Source organism: Chelonoidis abingdonii, mitochondrion, assembly GCF_003597395.2.
Source record: "Chelonoidis abingdonii mitochondrion, complete genome".
NCBI lineage: Eukaryota > Metazoa > Chordata > Testudines > Testudinidae > Chelonoidis > Chelonoidis abingdonii.
The window spans coordinates 1-16,449 of NC_051472.1; the positions used below are offsets into that span (position 1 = coordinate 1).

At 40.5% G+C, this 16,449-nt stretch overlaps 13 protein-coding genes and 24 non-coding genes across 37 annotated transcripts, besides 1 other annotated feature; 28 read left to right on the forward strand and 9 right to left on the reverse strand. All coding sequences in view use genetic code 2, as the record gives it.

Annotated features, from left to right (window-relative positions):
• Positions 1 to 70, forward strand: I3K24_mgt01. Its single transcript has one exon. It is a non-coding gene; the product is annotated as a tRNA-Phe (tRNA).
• On the forward strand, positions 71 to 1,039 carry I3K24_mgr02. The gene has a single exon. It is a non-coding gene; the product is annotated as a 12S ribosomal RNA (ribosomal RNA).
• Positions 1,040 to 1,110, forward strand: I3K24_mgt02. Its single transcript has one exon. It is a non-coding gene; the product is annotated as a tRNA-Val (tRNA).
• I3K24_mgr01 lies at positions 1,111 to 2,718 on the forward strand. The gene has a single exon. It is a non-coding gene; the product is annotated as a 16S ribosomal RNA (ribosomal RNA).
• On the forward strand, positions 2,719 to 2,794 carry I3K24_mgt03. The gene has a single exon. It is a non-coding gene; the product is annotated as a tRNA-Leu (tRNA).
• Position 2,795: 1 nt separating this feature from the next.
• Positions 2,796 to 3,766, forward strand: ND1 (NADH dehydrogenase subunit 1). The gene has a single exon. A coding segment is annotated over exon 1 (971 nt).
• I3K24_mgt04 lies at positions 3,767 to 3,836 on the forward strand. Its single transcript has one exon. It is a non-coding gene; the product is annotated as a tRNA-Ile (tRNA).
• On the reverse strand, positions 3,836 to 3,906 carry I3K24_mgt05. The gene has a single exon. It is a non-coding gene; the product is annotated as a tRNA-Gln (tRNA).
• I3K24_mgt06 lies at positions 3,906 to 3,974 on the forward strand. The gene has a single exon. It is a non-coding gene; the product is annotated as a tRNA-Met (tRNA).
• Positions 3,975 to 5,013, forward strand: ND2 (NADH dehydrogenase subunit 2). The gene has a single exon. A coding segment is annotated over exon 1 (1,039 nt).
• I3K24_mgt07 lies at positions 5,014 to 5,088 on the forward strand. The gene has a single exon. It is a non-coding gene; the product is annotated as a tRNA-Trp (tRNA).
• Position 5,089: 1 nt separating this feature from the next.
• On the reverse strand, positions 5,090 to 5,158 carry I3K24_mgt08. The gene has a single exon. It is a non-coding gene; the product is annotated as a tRNA-Ala (tRNA).
• Positions 5,159 to 5,160: 2 nt separating this feature from the next.
• I3K24_mgt09 lies at positions 5,161 to 5,234 on the reverse strand. The gene has a single exon. It is a non-coding gene; the product is annotated as a tRNA-Asn (tRNA).
• Positions 5,235 to 5,259: 25 nt separating this feature from the next.
• On the reverse strand, positions 5,260 to 5,326 carry I3K24_mgt10. The gene has a single exon. It is a non-coding gene; the product is annotated as a tRNA-Cys (tRNA).
• On the reverse strand, positions 5,327 to 5,397 carry I3K24_mgt11. Its single transcript has one exon. It is a non-coding gene; the product is annotated as a tRNA-Tyr (tRNA).
• Position 5,398: 1 nt separating this feature from the next.
• Positions 5,399 to 6,946, forward strand: COX1 (cytochrome c oxidase subunit I). Its single transcript has one exon. The coding sequence runs from the start codon at positions 5,399 to 5,401 to the stop codon at positions 6,944 to 6,946; it is 1,548 nt and encodes a 515-aa protein (YP_009944885.1).
• I3K24_mgt12 lies at positions 6,938 to 7,008 on the reverse strand. The gene has a single exon. It is a non-coding gene; the product is annotated as a tRNA-Ser (tRNA).
• On the forward strand, positions 7,009 to 7,078 carry I3K24_mgt13. The gene has a single exon. It is a non-coding gene; the product is annotated as a tRNA-Asp (tRNA).
• On the forward strand, positions 7,079 to 7,765 carry COX2 (cytochrome c oxidase subunit II). Its single transcript has one exon. The coding sequence runs from the start codon at positions 7,079 to 7,081 to the stop codon at positions 7,763 to 7,765; it is 687 nt and encodes a 228-aa protein (YP_009944886.1).
• A 3-nt stretch (positions 7,766 to 7,768) lies between these two features.
• On the forward strand, positions 7,769 to 7,840 carry I3K24_mgt14. The gene has a single exon. It is a non-coding gene; the product is annotated as a tRNA-Lys (tRNA).
• A 1-nt stretch (position 7,841) lies between these two features.
• Positions 7,842 to 8,006, forward strand: ATP8 (ATP synthase F0 subunit 8). The gene has a single exon. The coding sequence runs from the start codon at positions 7,842 to 7,844 to the stop codon at positions 8,004 to 8,006; it is 165 nt and encodes a 54-aa protein (YP_009944887.1).
• Positions 7,997 to 8,680, forward strand: ATP6 (ATP synthase F0 subunit 6). Its single transcript has one exon. It carries the CDS (start codon positions 7,997 to 7,999, stop codon positions 8,678 to 8,680), a length of 684 nt encoding a protein of 227 aa, YP_009944888.1.
• Positions 8,680 to 9,463, forward strand: COX3 (cytochrome c oxidase subunit III). The gene has a single exon. A coding segment is annotated over exon 1 (784 nt).
• I3K24_mgt15 lies at positions 9,464 to 9,531 on the forward strand. Its single transcript has one exon. It is a non-coding gene; the product is annotated as a tRNA-Gly (tRNA).
• ND3 (NADH dehydrogenase subunit 3) lies at positions 9,532 to 9,881 on the forward strand. Its single transcript is given in 2 exon segments — positions 9,532 to 9,705; positions 9,707 to 9,881. Coding segments are annotated over 2 exon segments (349 nt in total).
• On the forward strand, positions 9,882 to 9,951 carry I3K24_mgt16. Its single transcript has one exon. It is a non-coding gene; the product is annotated as a tRNA-Arg (tRNA).
• On the forward strand, positions 9,952 to 10,248 carry ND4L (NADH dehydrogenase subunit 4L). The gene has a single exon. The coding sequence runs from the start codon at positions 9,952 to 9,954 to the stop codon at positions 10,246 to 10,248; it is 297 nt and encodes a 98-aa protein (YP_009944891.1).
• On the forward strand, positions 10,242 to 11,619 carry ND4 (NADH dehydrogenase subunit 4). Its single transcript has one exon. A coding segment is annotated over exon 1 (1,378 nt).
• On the forward strand, positions 11,620 to 11,689 carry I3K24_mgt17. The gene has a single exon. It is a non-coding gene; the product is annotated as a tRNA-His (tRNA).
• I3K24_mgt18 lies at positions 11,690 to 11,755 on the forward strand. Its single transcript has one exon. It is a non-coding gene; the product is annotated as a tRNA-Ser (tRNA).
• Positions 11,756 to 11,764: 9 nt separating this feature from the next.
• Positions 11,765 to 11,836, forward strand: I3K24_mgt19. Its single transcript has one exon. It is a non-coding gene; the product is annotated as a tRNA-Leu (tRNA).
• On the forward strand, positions 11,837 to 13,633 carry ND5 (NADH dehydrogenase subunit 5). Its single transcript has one exon. The coding sequence runs from the start codon at positions 11,837 to 11,839 to the stop codon at positions 13,631 to 13,633; it is 1,797 nt and encodes a 598-aa protein (YP_009944893.1).
• Positions 13,629 to 14,153, reverse strand: ND6 (NADH dehydrogenase subunit 6). Its single transcript has one exon. The coding sequence runs from the start codon at positions 14,151 to 14,153 to the stop codon at positions 13,629 to 13,631; it is 525 nt and encodes a 174-aa protein (YP_009944894.1).
• I3K24_mgt20 lies at positions 14,154 to 14,219 on the reverse strand. The gene has a single exon. It is a non-coding gene; the product is annotated as a tRNA-Glu (tRNA).
• Positions 14,220 to 14,225: 6 nt separating this feature from the next.
• Positions 14,226 to 15,369, forward strand: CYTB (cytochrome b). The gene has a single exon. A coding segment is annotated over exon 1 (1,144 nt).
• I3K24_mgt21 lies at positions 15,370 to 15,438 on the forward strand. The gene has a single exon. It is a non-coding gene; the product is annotated as a tRNA-Thr (tRNA).
• Position 15,439: 1 nt separating this feature from the next.
• Positions 15,440 to 15,508, reverse strand: I3K24_mgt22. The gene has a single exon. It is a non-coding gene; the product is annotated as a tRNA-Pro (tRNA).
• Positions 15,509 to 16,449: a sequence feature (control region).

Below are 16,449 nucleotides of genomic sequence, written 5' to 3' on the forward strand. Positions count from 1 at the left end.
GTTATTGTAGCTTATCACAAAGCATGGCACTGAAGTTGCCAAGATGGGTAATTAACATATCCCAAAAACACAAAGACTTGGTCCTAACCTTACTGTTACTTTTTGCTAAACTTACACATGCAAGTATCGGCGTACCAGTGAAAACACCCTAATAATCCCATCAGACAAAAGGAGTTGATATCAGGCACACCACGATAGCCCAAGACATCTAGCCTCTTGCCACACCCCCAAGGGCCTCCAGCAGTGACAAAAATTAAGCAAATAAGCGCAAGCTTGACTTAGCCATAGCAAAGAGGGTTGGTCAATCTTGTGCCAGCCACCGCGGCTATACAAGAAACCCAAACCAACAGAAAGCCGGCGTAAAATGTGACTAAAATAATTATCCAAAAAATTAAGGAGAACTATGTACTCAGCTGTCATACGCAAAAGTACACACCCACCCCAATATGAAAATAACCTTAATATAACAGAACTATTCGAACTCACGATCGCTAAGACACAAACTGGGATTAGATACCCCACTATGCTTAGCCCTAAACCCAGATATTTAACACACAAAAATATCCGCCAGAGAACTACGAGCATAACGCTTAAAACTCTAAGGACTTGGCGGTGCCTTAAACCCCCCTAGAGGAGCCTGTTCTATAATCGATAATCCACGATCCACCTCACCATCTCTTGCCAGTACCGCCTATATACCGCCGTCACTAGCCTACCCTATGAAGGATATAAAAGTAAGCAAAACAGCCAACAATAGCTAATAAGTCAGGTCAAGGTGTAGCTAACTGAGATGGAAGAAATGGGCTACATTTTCTAAACTAGAAATTATCTCACGGAAAGAACCATGAAACAAGTTCTACAAGCAGGATTTAGCAGTAAACAAGGATTAGAATGCCCAATTTAAGCCGGTCCTAAGGCACGCACACACCGCCCGTCACCCTCCTCAAATCAACATCATCTATAAATAAAACCACAACAAACAAACAGATGAGGCAAGTCGTAACAAGGTAAGTATACCGGAAGGTGTACTTGGAACATTCAAAATATAGCTTAAATCAAAAGCATTCAGCTTACACCTGAAAAATGTCCCCTAAAACAAGACTATTTTGAGCAACAATCTAGCCCAACCAACTAATACAAATACAACAAAACAAAACCATCCCACCAAGAACAACCAAAACATTTTCACTGCCCCAGTATAGGAGATAGAAAAGACAAAGTTGGAGCAATAAAGACAGTACCGCAAGGGAAAGATGAAAAACAATGAAACATTCACCAAGCCCTAGAAAGCAAAGATTAACCCTTATACCTTTTGCATCATGGTTTAGCAAGCACATCCAAGCAAAGAGACCTAAAGCTTGAACTCCCGAAACTAAGTGAGCTACTTAAAGGCAGCCCCATCAGGCTAAATCCGTCTCTGTGGCAAAAGAGTGGAGAGACCTATAAGTAGAAGTGAAAAGCCTAACGAACTTAGTGATAGCTGGTTGCTCAACAAAAGAATACAAGTTCAACCTTAAACCTCCTACAAAACATCTCAAAGTGTAAAAGAAAAGTTTAAGATATATTCAATCGAGGTACAGCCCGATTGAAAAAGGACACAACCTAAAACGAAGGACAAAATACCAAAATATTCACCACCGTAGGCCTTAAAGCAGCCATCACCAAAGAAAGCGTCAAAGCTCCACCACCAAAAAACATAAACGACAAACTTTTTTCCTCCAGACAATATTGAGCTATTCTACCCCAATAGAAGAACTAATGCTAAAATGAGTAACAAGAAGAACAGAACTTCTCTACGCGCTAGCTTAAATCATAACAGACAAACTACTGATTATTAACAGCCATACTATAAAACCAACAACACTTAAAACACCCTATAAAACAAACTGTTAACCCAACACAGGAGCGCATATAAGAAAGATTAAAATTTGTAAAAGGAACTAGGCAAACCAAACGAGCCCGACTGTTTACCAAAAACATAGCCCCCAGCAAGAACATAAGTATTGGGGGTAATGCCTGCCCAGTGACACTGTTAAACGGCCGCGGTATCCTAACCGTGCAAAGGTAGCGTAATCACTTGTCTTTTAAATAAAGACTAGAATGAATGGCCAAACGAGGCTCTACCTGTCTCTTACAAATAATCAGTGAAATTGATCTCCCCGTGCAAAAGCGAGGATAACACTATAAGACGAGAAGACCCTGTGGAACTTCAAATATAAAATCAACTATCACCAACACCCACCCACGGGCCTTATACCAAATAGCACCTGATTTTTATTTTCGGTTGGGGCGACCTCGGAACAAAACAAAACCTCCGAAAAATAAAAAACCCTTTAAACCTAGAACAACAGTTCAAAGTGCTTCCGGCAAAACGATCCAATACACTTGATCAACGAACCAAGCTACCCCAGGGATAACAGCGCAATCCCATCCTAGAGTCCCTATCGACGATGGGGTTTACGACCTCGATGTTGGATCAGGACATCCTAATGGTGTAGCCGCTATTAAGGGTTCGTTTGTTCAACGATTAACAGTCCTACGTGATCTGAGTTCAGACCGGAGCAATCCAGGTCGGTTTCTATCTATAAACTTTCAGTCTTTTCCAGTACGAAAGGACCGAAAAGACAAGGCCAATATCAAAAACAAGCCTTACCTTACATTAGTGAAAACAACTTAACTAATAATAAGACAAAAACCTATGCCCTAAAAAAGGGCCAAATTGGGATGGCAGAGCCAGGTACAAATGCAAAAGGCCTAAACCCTTTATCCAGGGGTTCAATTCCCCTTCCCAATCCATGAAAACACTCCTATCTAACCTCATACCCCCATTAATATATGTAATCCCAATCCTAATTGCCGTAGCCTTCTTCACCCTAATTGAACGAAAAGTACTAGGCTACATACAACTTCGAAAAGGCCCAAACATCGTAGGACCATACGGACTATTACAACCAGTAGCAGACGGAGTAAAACTATTCATTAAAGAACCAATCTACCCACTAAACTCATCAATCACACTATTCACCATATCCCCAATCCTAGCCCTATTACTAGCACTATCAATTTGACTCCCATTTCCAATTCCATTCCCCCTAGCTGACCTTAACCTAGGCATCCTATTCCTAATCTCCATTTCCAGCCTAATGGTCTACTCAATCCTATGATCAGGATGAGCCTCAAACTCAAAATATGCCCTAATAGGGGCCCTACGAGCAGTAGCCCAAACCATCTCATACGAAGTAACCCTAGGAATCATCCTACTCTCCCTAGTCCTCTTCTCAGGAGGCTTTAACATACAAACATTTATAGTAACACAAGAACCAATATACCTAATATTCTCCTCCTGACCACTCATAATAATATGATATATCTCCACATTAGCCGAAACCAACCGAGCACCATTCGACCTAACCGAAGGTGAATCCGAACTCGTGTCAGGATTCAACGTCGAATATGCCGCCGGCCCATTCGCCTTATTCTTCCTAGCAGAATACTCAAACATCCTAATAATAAACACCTTGACCGCCATCCTATTTTTAAACCCTGCCCACACCAACAACATCCCAGAGTTATTCTCAATATCATTAACCTCAAAAACAATACTATTATCAATGGGATTCCTATGAATCCGAGCCTCCTACCCCCGATTCCGATACGACCAACTAATACACCTACTATGAAAAAACTTCCTCCCAATCACCCTAGCATTATGCCTATGACACATTTCAATACCAACCGCCTTATCAGGGCTACCCCCAATACCATAGGACACGTGCCTGAACCAAAGGATCACCTTGATAGGGTGAATAATAGAGGTTAAAACCCCCTCGTCTCCTTAGAAAAATAGGAATTGAACCTATACCAGAGAGATCAAAACTCCCTATACTTCCATTATACTATATTCTAGTAAAGTCAGCTAATTAAGCTCTTGGGCCCATACCCCGAAAATGTCGGTTAAAATCCTTCCTATACTAATGAACCCATATGCAAACACAATCATTACCACAAGCCTAATCATAGGACCACTACTGACAATTTCCAGCAACCACTGAATCCTAGCATGAACCGGCCTAGAAATCAGCACCCTAGCCATCATCCCACTAATCGCTAAACAACACCACCCACGAGCAATCGAAGCCGCCATCAAATACTTCCTGACACAGGCAACTGCCTCAACACTAATTCTATTCTCCAGTATTATTAATGCATGAACACTAGGTCAATGAAGCATCACACAAATATCTAACAACATCTCATGTACAATCCTTACCACAGCCCTAGCCATTAAACTAGGGCTAGCCCCATTCCATTTTTGATTACCAGAAGTACTTCAAGGAACCACCACAACAACAGCCCTAATCTTAACCACCTGACAAAAACTAGCACCATTATCCCTACTAATAATAACCGCCCAGTCCATAAACACACCACTAATACTAACACTAGGACTCACATCCACCATCATCGGAGGATGAAACGGACTAAACCAAACCCAATTACGAAAAATCATAGCATTTTCCTCCATCGCCCATCTAGGATGAATAATCACAATCCTCACCCTGTCCCCAAAACTTACACTACTTACATTCTACACATACATCGCCATAACCTCTACAATATTCCTAATAATTAAACTTCTAGAAACAAACAAAATCTCTGTAATAATAACATCATGAACAAAACTCCCTACACTAAACACTATAATAATATTAACCCTCATATCACTAGCAGGACTACCACCACTAACAGGATTCATACCTAAATGATTAATTATCCAAGAACTAACTAAACAACACATACTCATCATTGCCACTATAATAGCCCTCCTATCACTACTTAGCCTATTTTTCTACCTACGAATTTCATACTACACAACCATCACACTACCCCCAAACTCCACTAACTACCTACAACAATGACGACATAAAATCAACCAAAAACACTACCTTGCCCTAATAACCACCCTATCCATCTCCTTACTTCCAATCACACCCACCCTACTAACCGCCATCTAGAAACTTAGGATCAAACCTACAAAACCGGGGGCCTTCAAAGCCCCAAACAAGAGACAAAACCTCTTAGTTTCTGATAAGACCTATAAGACTCTACCTTATATCTCATGAATGCAACTCAAACACTTTAATTAAGCTAAGGCCTTAACTAGACAAATGGGCCTCGATCCCATAATAAATTTAGTTAACAGCTAAACACCCTATCCAGCGGGCTTTTGCCTACTTTTTCCCGCCTCTACAGGGCGGGAAAACCCCGACACCAATAAAGGTATATCTTCAAATTTGCAATTTGACATGAACTTCACCACGAGATTTGATAAGAAGAGGGATTAAACCTCTATAAAAAGGTCTACAGCCTAACGCTTGGACATTCAGCCATCTTACCTGTGTTTCTAACTCGTTGATTCTTTTCCACTAATCACAAAGACATTGGCACCCTATACTTAATTTTCGGAGCCTGAGCCGGCATAGTAGGCACAGCACTAAGCCTATTGATCCGCGCAGAACTAAGCCAACCTGGGACCCTCCTAGGAGACGACCAAATTTATAATGTTATTGTCACTGCTCACGCTTTCGTCATAATCTTTTTCATAGTTATACCAATCATGATTGGGGGCTTCGGAAACTGACTCGTACCATTAATAATCGGAGCACCGGACATAGCATTCCCCCGTATAAACAACATAAGCTTCTGACTTCTACCTCCATCCCTACTTCTACTCCTAGCCTCATCAGGAATTGAAGCAGGTGCGGGCACAGGCTGAACCGTGTATCCACCACTAGCTGGAAACATGGCCCATGCTGGTGCCTCTGTAGACCTGACTATCTTTTCTCTACACCTAGCAGGTGTGTCATCAATCCTCGGGGCTATCAACTTTATCACTACAGCAATTAATATAAAATCCCCAGCCATATCACAATACCAAACACCCCTATTCGTGTGATCAGTACTTATTACAGCCGTCCTATTATTACTCTCACTACCAGTACTCGCTGCAGGCATCACCATACTACTTACAGATCGAAACCTAAATACAACCTTCTTTGACCCCTCAGGAGGGGGAGACCCAATCTTATACCAACACTTATTCTGATTTTTTGGCCACCCTGAAGTATACATCTTAATCTTACCCGGATTTGGCATAATCTCACATGTTGTAACCTACTATGCCGGCAAAAAAGAACCGTTCGGATATATAGGAATAGTTTGAGCAATAATATCTATTGGATTCTTAGGTTTTATTGTATGAGCTCACCATATATTTACTGTAGGAATAGATGTAGATACCCGAGCCTATTTTACATCTGCAACAATAATTATTGCCATCCCAACAGGAGTGAAAGTATTCAGCTGACTAGCCACCCTACATGGAGGAATAATTAAATGAGACGCTGCTATATTATGAGCACTCGGCTTTATCTTCTTATTTACCATCGGAGGCCTCACAGGCATCGTACTAGCCAACTCATCCTTAGACATTGTATTACACGACACCTACTACGTAGTAGCACACTTCCACTACGTTCTCTCCATAGGGGCCGTATTCGCTATCATAGCAGGATTTACCCACTGATTCCCACTTTTCACTGGATACTCCCTACACCAAACCTGAACAAAAGTCCACTTCGGGGTAATATTTGCAGGAGTCAACATAACCTTTTTCCCCCAACATTTCCTAGGCCTAGCCGGAATACCACGACGTTACTCCGACTACCCAGATGCATACACCTTATGAAACTCTATCTCATCAATTGGATCCCTAATCTCCCTAGTAGCCGTAATCATAATAATATTCATTATCTGAGAAGCATTCTCTTCAAAACGAAAAGTAATAACAGTTGAACTCACACCTACTAATGTAGAATGACTACACGGCTGTCCACCCCCATATCATACATACGAAGAACCAGCCCACGTACAAACTCAAGAAAGGAAGGAATCGAACCCCCTTGAATTGGTTTCAAGCCAACCACATAACCTTTATGTTTCTTCCTTAAGACGTTAGTAAAATACATTACCTAACCTTGTCAAGGTTAAATTATAGGTTCAAACCCTTTACGACTTAATGGCACATCCATTTCAATTGGGATTCCAAGATGCAATATCACCTATTATAGAAGAACTCCTCCACTTTCATGACCACACCCTAATAATCGTATTCTTAATTAGCACCCTTGTACTTTACATCATTACCTTAATAATAACAACCAAACTAACATATACCAACACTATAAATGCCCAAGAAGTAGAAATAATTTGAACTATCTTACCAGCTATTGTCCTAATCACTATCGCACTACCATCTCTACGAGTCCTATACCTAATAGATGAAATCAGCAACCCACATTTAACCATCAAAGCCATAGGACATCAATGATACTGAACATACGAATACACTGACTACGAAAACCTTGAATTTGATTCTTACATAATCCCAACCCAAGACCTTCCAAACGGACATTTCCGACTACTAGAAGTAGATCACCGCATGGTGATACCAATAGAATCTCCAATTCGAATATTAATTTCAGCTGAAGATGTCTTACACTCATGAGCAGTCCCATCGCTAGGAGTAAAAGCAGATGCAGTCCCAGGCCGGCTAAATCAATCAACTTTTATTATTACTCGCCCAGGGGTGTTTTACGGACAGTGCTCAGAAATCTGTGGGGCTAACCACAGCTTTATACCAATCGTAGTAGAATCTGTACCACTAAAACACTTCGAAAACTGATCCTCACTAATACTATCATAATCCCACACTAAGAAGCTAATAGGACAGCACTAGCCTTTTAAGCTAGAAAAAGAGAACTCCGCCCCTCCTTAGTGGTATGCCACAACTAAACCCAGACCCATGATTATTAGTCCTCTCCTCCACATGATTAACATACATTATCATCCTTCAACCAAAAATCTCATCCTACCTACCCATAAATACTCCCAACAAAAACCATAAAATCGCCAACATAAACCCATGAACCTGACCATGAACCTAACATTCTTCGATCAATTCATAAGCCCACAAACCCTAGGAATCCCATTAATCATTCTAGCCTTACTTGCACCATCACTTATACTTCCAACCCAAAATAACCGCTGACTAACCAACCGTCTTTCAACTCTACAATTATGAGCAATTAATCTATTTACAAAACAACTAATAATACCAATTAATAAAACAGGACATAAATGATCTATTACTCTAACATCACTAATAGCCATACTTTTAATAATCAACCTGCTAGGTCTACTACCATACACATTCACCCCAACCACCCAACTCTCTATAAACATAGGATTAGCTATTCCAATATGAATAGCCACAGTACTCACAGGCCTTCGAAACCAACCAACAACATCACTAGGTCACCTACTACCAGAAGGAACCCCAACCCCACTTATCCCAATCCTCATTATAATTGAAACAATTAGCCTCTTTATCCGACCCCTAGCCCTAGGGGTTCGACTCACAGCCAACCTAACAGCTGGCCACTTATTAATCCAACTTACCTCCACCGCAGTACTAGCCCTACTATCAATAACAATAACCTTATCTATCCTAACTATAACCATTCTCTTCTTACTAACAATCTTAGAACTAGCAGTAGCCATAATCCAAGCCTACGTGTTCGTCCTATTATTAAGCCTCTATCTACAAGAAAACATTTAATGGCCCACCAAACACATGCCTACCACATAGTAGACCCAAGCCCATGACCACTAACAGGCGCAGCAGCAGCACTACTAATAACCTCAGGACTCGCCATATGATTCCACTATAACTCAACATTACTAATAACCCTAGGCCTATCAATTATACTACTTACTATATTCCAATGATGACGAGATATCGTACGAGAAGGAACCTTCCAAGGACATCATACCCCTCCAGTACAAAAAGGCTTACGATATGGTATAATCTTATTCATCACATCAGAAGTGTTCTTCTTCATTGGGTTCTTCTGAGCCTTCTACCACTCAAGCTTAGCCCCAACGCCAGAACTAGGCGGATGCTGACCACCAACAGGAATCACCCCACTAAACCCATTTGAAGTCCCACTACTAAATACAGCAGTCCTACTAGCTTCAGGCGTAACAATCACCTGAGCCCACCATAGCCTTATAGAAGCCAACCGAAATCAAACTATCCAAGCCCTCAGCCTCACAATCCTACTTGGCTTATATTTCACAATACTGCAAGCCATAGAATACTACGAAGCCCCATTCACAATCGCCGACGGTGTTTATGGCTCCACATTCTTTGTTGCAACGGGCTTCCACGGATTACACGTTATCATCGGATCAACATTCCTAGTAGTATGCTTATTACGACAAATTAAATACCACTTTACCTCAACCCACCATTTTGGATTTGAAGCAGCCGCTTGATACTGACACTTCGTAGACGTTGTATGACTGTTCCTATATGTATCAATCTACTGATGAGGCTCATACTTTTCTAGTATAATAGTACAAGTGACTTCCAATCACTAAGTTTTAGCTTAACCCTAGAGAAAAGTAATGAACACAACAATCTCAATTATAATTATCTCATTGACCCTATCAACAATCCTAATGATACTAAACTACTGACTTACACTAATAAAACCAGACAACGAAAAACTATCCCCATACGAATGTGGATTTGACCCACTAGAATCTGCCCGCCTACCATTCTCGATTCGATTCTTCCTCAGTAGCAATTCTATTCCTACTATTTGATCTAGAAATCGCACTACTACTCCCACTACCATGAGCCATACAACTACCACATCCGACCTATTCCTTCACCTGAGCCCTCATCATCCTATCCCTGCTTACATTAGGCCTTGTCTATGAATGAATTCAAGGAGGCCTAGAATGAGCAGAATAGATAACTAGTCTAACACAAGACAACTAATTTCGGCTTAGTCAATCGTGATTAAACTTCACGGCTATCAAATGACACCCACACACTTTAGCTGCTACTCTGCCTTCATTATCAGCATCACAGGTCTTTCACTACATCGAACCCATTTAGTTTCAACTTTATTATGTCTTGAAGGAATAATACTATCCCTGTTTATTACTCTATCAATATGACCCATCCAACTACAAATTTCCTCATTCATACTAACTCCCATACTAATGCTATCCTTCTCAGCCTGCGAAGCAGGCATAGGCCTATCATTACTAGTAGCATCTTCACGAACTCATGGATCAGACCGCTTACAAAACTTAAACCTACTACAATGCTAAAAATCATCATCCCAACAATTCTACTACTGCCAACAACCATACTTTGTAAACCAAAACAACTATGACCAACCACACTAACTTACAGTTTTGGAATTGCCCTCTTAAGCCTACAATGATCTAAACCAACTATAGAACTAACAACCTTCTCCAATTACTACCTAGGAGTAGATCGAATTTCAGCCCCACTACTAATCCTATCATGCTGACTTACCCCATTGATAATCTTAGCCAGTCAAAATCACCTAACCATGGAACCAACCTCACGAAAACGAACTTTCATCATCGCTATCATCTCACTACAAATCTCACTAATTTCAGCCTTCTCAGCCACAGAACTAATCATATTCTTCATTGCATTCGAAACCACACTAATCCCAACACTAGTAATCATCACACGCTGAGGCAACCAAGTGGAACGACTAAATGCTGGAACCTATTTTCTATTTTACACCCTCATCGGCTCTCTACCCCTGCTAGTAGCCCTATCATTTATACAAACCCAAAACGGCACCCTATCCACCTATACAATACAACTCAACCAACCAACCATAATAAACTCATGATCCCATTCAATATGATGATTTGCACTATTAATTGCCTTTATAATCAAAATACCTCTATATGGATTACACCTATGACTGCCAAAAGCACATGTAGAAGCCCCAATCGCAGGATCAATAATCCTAGCAGCCGTACTATTAAAACTCGGAGGATACGGCATCATCCGCATCACAATAACACTAGACCCCCTATCAAAAACACTATCCTATCCTTTCATAGTAATAGCTTTATGAGGGGTAATCATAACCAGTTCAATCTGCCTACGCCAAACAGATCTAAAATCACTAATTGCTTACTCATCTGTAAGCCATATAGGCCTAGTTATCGCTGCAACACTAACACAAACTCAATGATCATACACTGGCTCTATTACACTAATAATTGCCCACGGTTTAACATCGTCCATACTTTTCTGTCTAGCTAATACCAACTATGAACGAACCCACAGTCGAACACTACTCCTCACCCGAAACATACAACTAGCACTACCACTAATAGGACTATGATGACTCTTAGCTAGCTTAACTAATATAGCTCTCCCACCAACAATTAACCTTATAGGAGAACTAACAATTATTATCTCACTATTCAACTGATCAAACATTACAATCCTAATAACAGGATTAGGAACACTAATCACCGCCATCTACACCTTATACATACTAACCACAACACAATGAGGAGAAACTCCATCACATCTAAAATCAATTCCCCCAACCCATACACGAGAACACCTACTCATAGCACTTCATATTCTCCCAATAGCACTACTAACAACAAAACCAGAACTAATCTGAGGTACATTCTACTGTTAATATAGTTTCAAAAAAAACATTAGACCGTGGCTCTAAAAATAGGAGTTAAAATCTCCTTATAAACCGAGAGAGGTATTACACAATAAGAACTGCTAATTCCTATATCTGAGACTAACCCCTCAGCTCCCTCAATCCCACCAACTTTTAAAGGATAGAAGCAATCCACTGGCCTTAGAAGCCACCCACCCTTGGTGCAACTCCAAGTAAAAGTAATGACCCTATTAATAAACTCCACACTCCTCCTAACCCTCCTCATCCTAACACTACCCCTAATGACACCCATATACCCTACAATAAAAACAAAAACAGCTGTAAAAATAGCATTCTTCACTGCCTTACTCCCACTAACCACATTTATCTACCTGAACATCGAATCAATTATTACCAACCTTAACTGATCCCATACATCCACATTTAACATCAACATAAGCTTCAAATTCGACCAGTACTCAATAATATTCGTACCAATCGCCCTATATGTCACATGATCTATTTTAGAATTTACTCACTGATATATAGCCACGGACCCACACATCACAAAGTTCTTCAAATACCTATTAATCTTCTTAGTAGCCATAATAATCCTAGTAACAGCCAACAATATATTCCAATTCTTTATTGGCTGAGAAGGAGTAGGAATCATGTCCTTCTTACTAATTGGATGATGACGCGGACGAACAGAAGCAAACTCATCAGCCCTACAAGCTATCATTTACAACCGCACAGGCGATATCGGATTAATTCTCAGCATGTCATGACTAGCAATGAACACAAATACATGAGAGCTCCAACAAATATTCTCCACCACCCCCTCCACCCCACTACTCCCCCTTCTTGGCCTCATCCTAGCTGCAACTGGAAAATCAGCCCAATTTGGCCTTCACCCATGATTACCAGCAGCCATAGAAGGCCCAACCCCAGTCTCAGCATTACTACACTCCAGCACCATAGTCGTAGCAGGTATCTTCCTACTCATTCGAATACACCCAATCTTAACTACAAACAACTCAGCCCTATCAATCTGCCTATGCCTAGGAGCTATCACCACCTTATTCACAGCATTCTGCGCCCTCACCCAAAACGATATCAAAAAAATCATCGCCTTCTCTACATCAAGCCAACTAGGTCTTATAATAGTAACCATCGGCCTAAACCAACCACAACTGGCCTTCCTACACATCTCCATACATGCATTTTTCAAAGCAATACTATTCCTATGTTCTGGCTCCATCATCCACAACCTCAACAATGAACAAGACATTCGAAAAATAGGGGGGCTACACAAATCCCTACCAATCACATCTTCATGCTTAACCATTGGCAGTATAGCACTCATAGGCATACCATTCATAACTGGATTTTACTCCAAAGACATCATCATTGAAACCATAAACACATCATACCTGAACGCCTGAGCCCTTCTCCTAACACTAACTGCAACCTCATTCACCGCAATCTACAGCCTACGAATCACAACATTCGTACAAACAGGGTCACCCCAATACCGCCCCACAACACTACTAAACGAGAACAATCCAAAAATCATTAACCCAATTACTCGCCTAGCCGCAGGTAGCATTGTCGCAGGGCTAATTATTTCACTAAATACCACACCACTAAAAACCCAACCAACAACAATACCAACCTACATTAAAATCGCAGCACTAACAATAACAATCTTAGGCCTACTATTAGCCCTAGAACTAACCACAATAACCAACAAAATAACTCCAAAACCCTCCAACATTCACAACCTCTCCAACCTACTAATCCACTTCAACACCCTCACCCATCGCTCACTCCCAATAGCTAGCCTAAAATTTAGCCAAAACATCGCAACCCATCTAACCGACCTATCTTGATATGAAAACATTGGTCCAAAAGGCCTAATCAAATCACAAATCACCCCAATCACACTCATCTCTTCATCACAAAAAGGCCTCATTAAAGTCTACATAACCTCATTCATCCTATCAATCATACTATTAGTAGCAGCTACCATACCCTAATCGCACGAAGCACCACACGAGACAACCCATAAACCAACTCTAACACAACAAACAACGTCAACAACAACCCTCAACCAGCAATTAAAAACATACCACTACCAAAGTCATAAAACCATGAAACCCCACTGGAATCTAAACGAACAACAAATAACCCACCAGCATCAACAGTACCATCACCAAAATCTTCCATACTCCATCAAGAATAGTCCATCAACATAAGCCACACAACAGAAACTAAATAACACAACCCATAAACAAACGCATTTAAACCCCCTCAACCCCCAGGATAGGGCTCCGCTGCTAACGCAGATGAATATGCAAAAATAACCAACATCCCACCCAAATAAATTAAAAATAAAACCAAAGAAATAAAAGACCCTCCCACCCCAACCAGCACCCCACACCCAAAAGCTGCTCCCAAAACCAAACTAAGCACTCCATAATAAGGAGAAGAACTACAAGAAACACCAATCATCCAAAAAACAAAGCAAAACCCAAATAAAAACATAAAATACATCATAATTCTTGCCCGGACTTTAACCAAGACTTACGGTCCGAAAAACCATCGTTGTATTCAACTACAAAAACATTAATGGCCACAAACTTACGAAAAACCCACCCAATAATTAAAATTATCAACAACTCATTCATTGACCTACCCAGCCCATCTAACATCTCTGCCTGATGAAACTTCGGATCACTACTAGGCATCTGCCTAATTCTACAAATCATTACCGGAATCTTTCTAGCAATACACTACTCACCAAACATCTCACTAGCATTTTCATCAGTAGCCCACATCACCCGAGACGTACAATATGGATGACTCATTCGAAACATACATGCCAATGGGGCCTCCATCTTCTTCATATGCATCTACCTCCACATCGGCCGAGGACTTTACTACGGCTCTTACTTATACAAAGAAACCTGAAACACAGGAATTCTCCTACTACTCCTAGTTATAGCCACCGCATTTGTGGGTTACGTCCTACCATGAGGCCAAATATCATTCTGAGGCGCTACCGTCATTACCAACCTACTTTCAGCCATCCCCTACATCGGTAATACCCTAGTACAATGAATCTGAGGGGGCTTTTCAGTAGACAACGCCACCCTAACCCGTTTCTTCACCTTCCACTTCCTCCTACCATTTACCATCATCGGATTAGTAATCGTACACCTACTATTCCTCCACGAAACTGGATCAAACAATCCAACAGGATTAAACTCAAATGCCGACAAAATTCCTTTCCACCCATACTTCTCCTACAAAGATTTACTAGGACTAATCTTAATACTAACCCTACTACTAACTCTAACACTATTCTCCCCAAACCTTCTAGGAGACCCAGACAACTTCACACCGGCCAACCCTCTATCAACCCCACCCCACATCAAACCAGAATGATACTTCTTATTCGCCTATGCAATCCTCCGATCCATCCCAAACAAATTAGGAGGCGTACTCGCCCTCCTATCTTCCATCCTAGTATTATTCCTAATACCAGCCCTACACACATCAAAACAACGCTCAGCCATATTCCGACCCCTAAACCAAATCCTACTCTGATCTCTAGCGGCTGACCTTCTAACACTTACATGAATTGGTGGCCAACCAGTCGAAGACCCATTCATTATCATCGGCCAAACAGCCTCCATCCTGTACTTCACAATCCTCCTAATCCTCATACCTGTAACAGGAATAATTGAAAATAAAATATTAAACCTAAAATATTCTAGTAGCTTAACTAAAGCATTGGTCTTGTAAACCAAAGACTGAAAACCACAACTTTCCTAGAATAATCAAAAGAGAAAGACTTAAACCTTCATCCCCGGCCCCCAAAACCGGAATCTTCATTAAACTACCTTTTGACAAACACACCAAATACCTCTACCCCGCCCAGTAGAAAGAAATGACAACGTACACTCTATGTATTATCTTACATTCACTTATTTACCGCTAGCATATCACCAGTAATATTACTGCTTAATTTTATTAAAGACATAATCAAGATTGATTTGGCAGATAAATTTTTAACTGACAGTAATGTGTCTGGGTAATGTTAAGTTAATGGTTTCAGAACATAAACTTAAATAATCTCTCGCATAACATGGATTTGGTTACAGTATTAGGTTATCTCTTAACTTGACTGGCTACGAGAAATAAGCAATTCTTGTTAAGTAAGATACTAAGTTACTAGTTTCAAGCTCATACAGTGATGGCGTACATAACTGATCTATTCTGGCCTTTGGTTGTTTTGTCAAGCACATAAAGTTAATAAAGTCCATTCGTTCCTCTTTAAAAGGCCTCTGGTTAATGTGTTCTATACATTAAATTTATAACCTGGCATTTCATGTCTTAAGCACATATATTTAGCTCTTTTTTCTCTCTCTGTTTTCAGACCCACATACCTGATGTTACCAATTAACTGAAACTGGACCTACATTCAGATTGATTGATCTTGCAAGATTTGATATGGTATTATTAAGTTAATGCTTGTAGGACATATATCTTCACAGAACCCACGACAACTCAAATATTAAACAACACTTTTTTATCTAAACCCCCCCCCCCCCCCATAAAACTAACACCGGCTTGAATAGCTGCTTACCTCTCGTCAAACCCCTAAATCCGAGAACAACTAAACCAACACAACACTAGCTGTAATATGTGTAAAAATAAAAACATCTACCAACACTAAATAACCATACAACACAATATAAACCACCCCTCACCCCACCCCACACATTATAATTCAATTAATTTATTTATATATATATATATATATATATATATATATATATATATATAT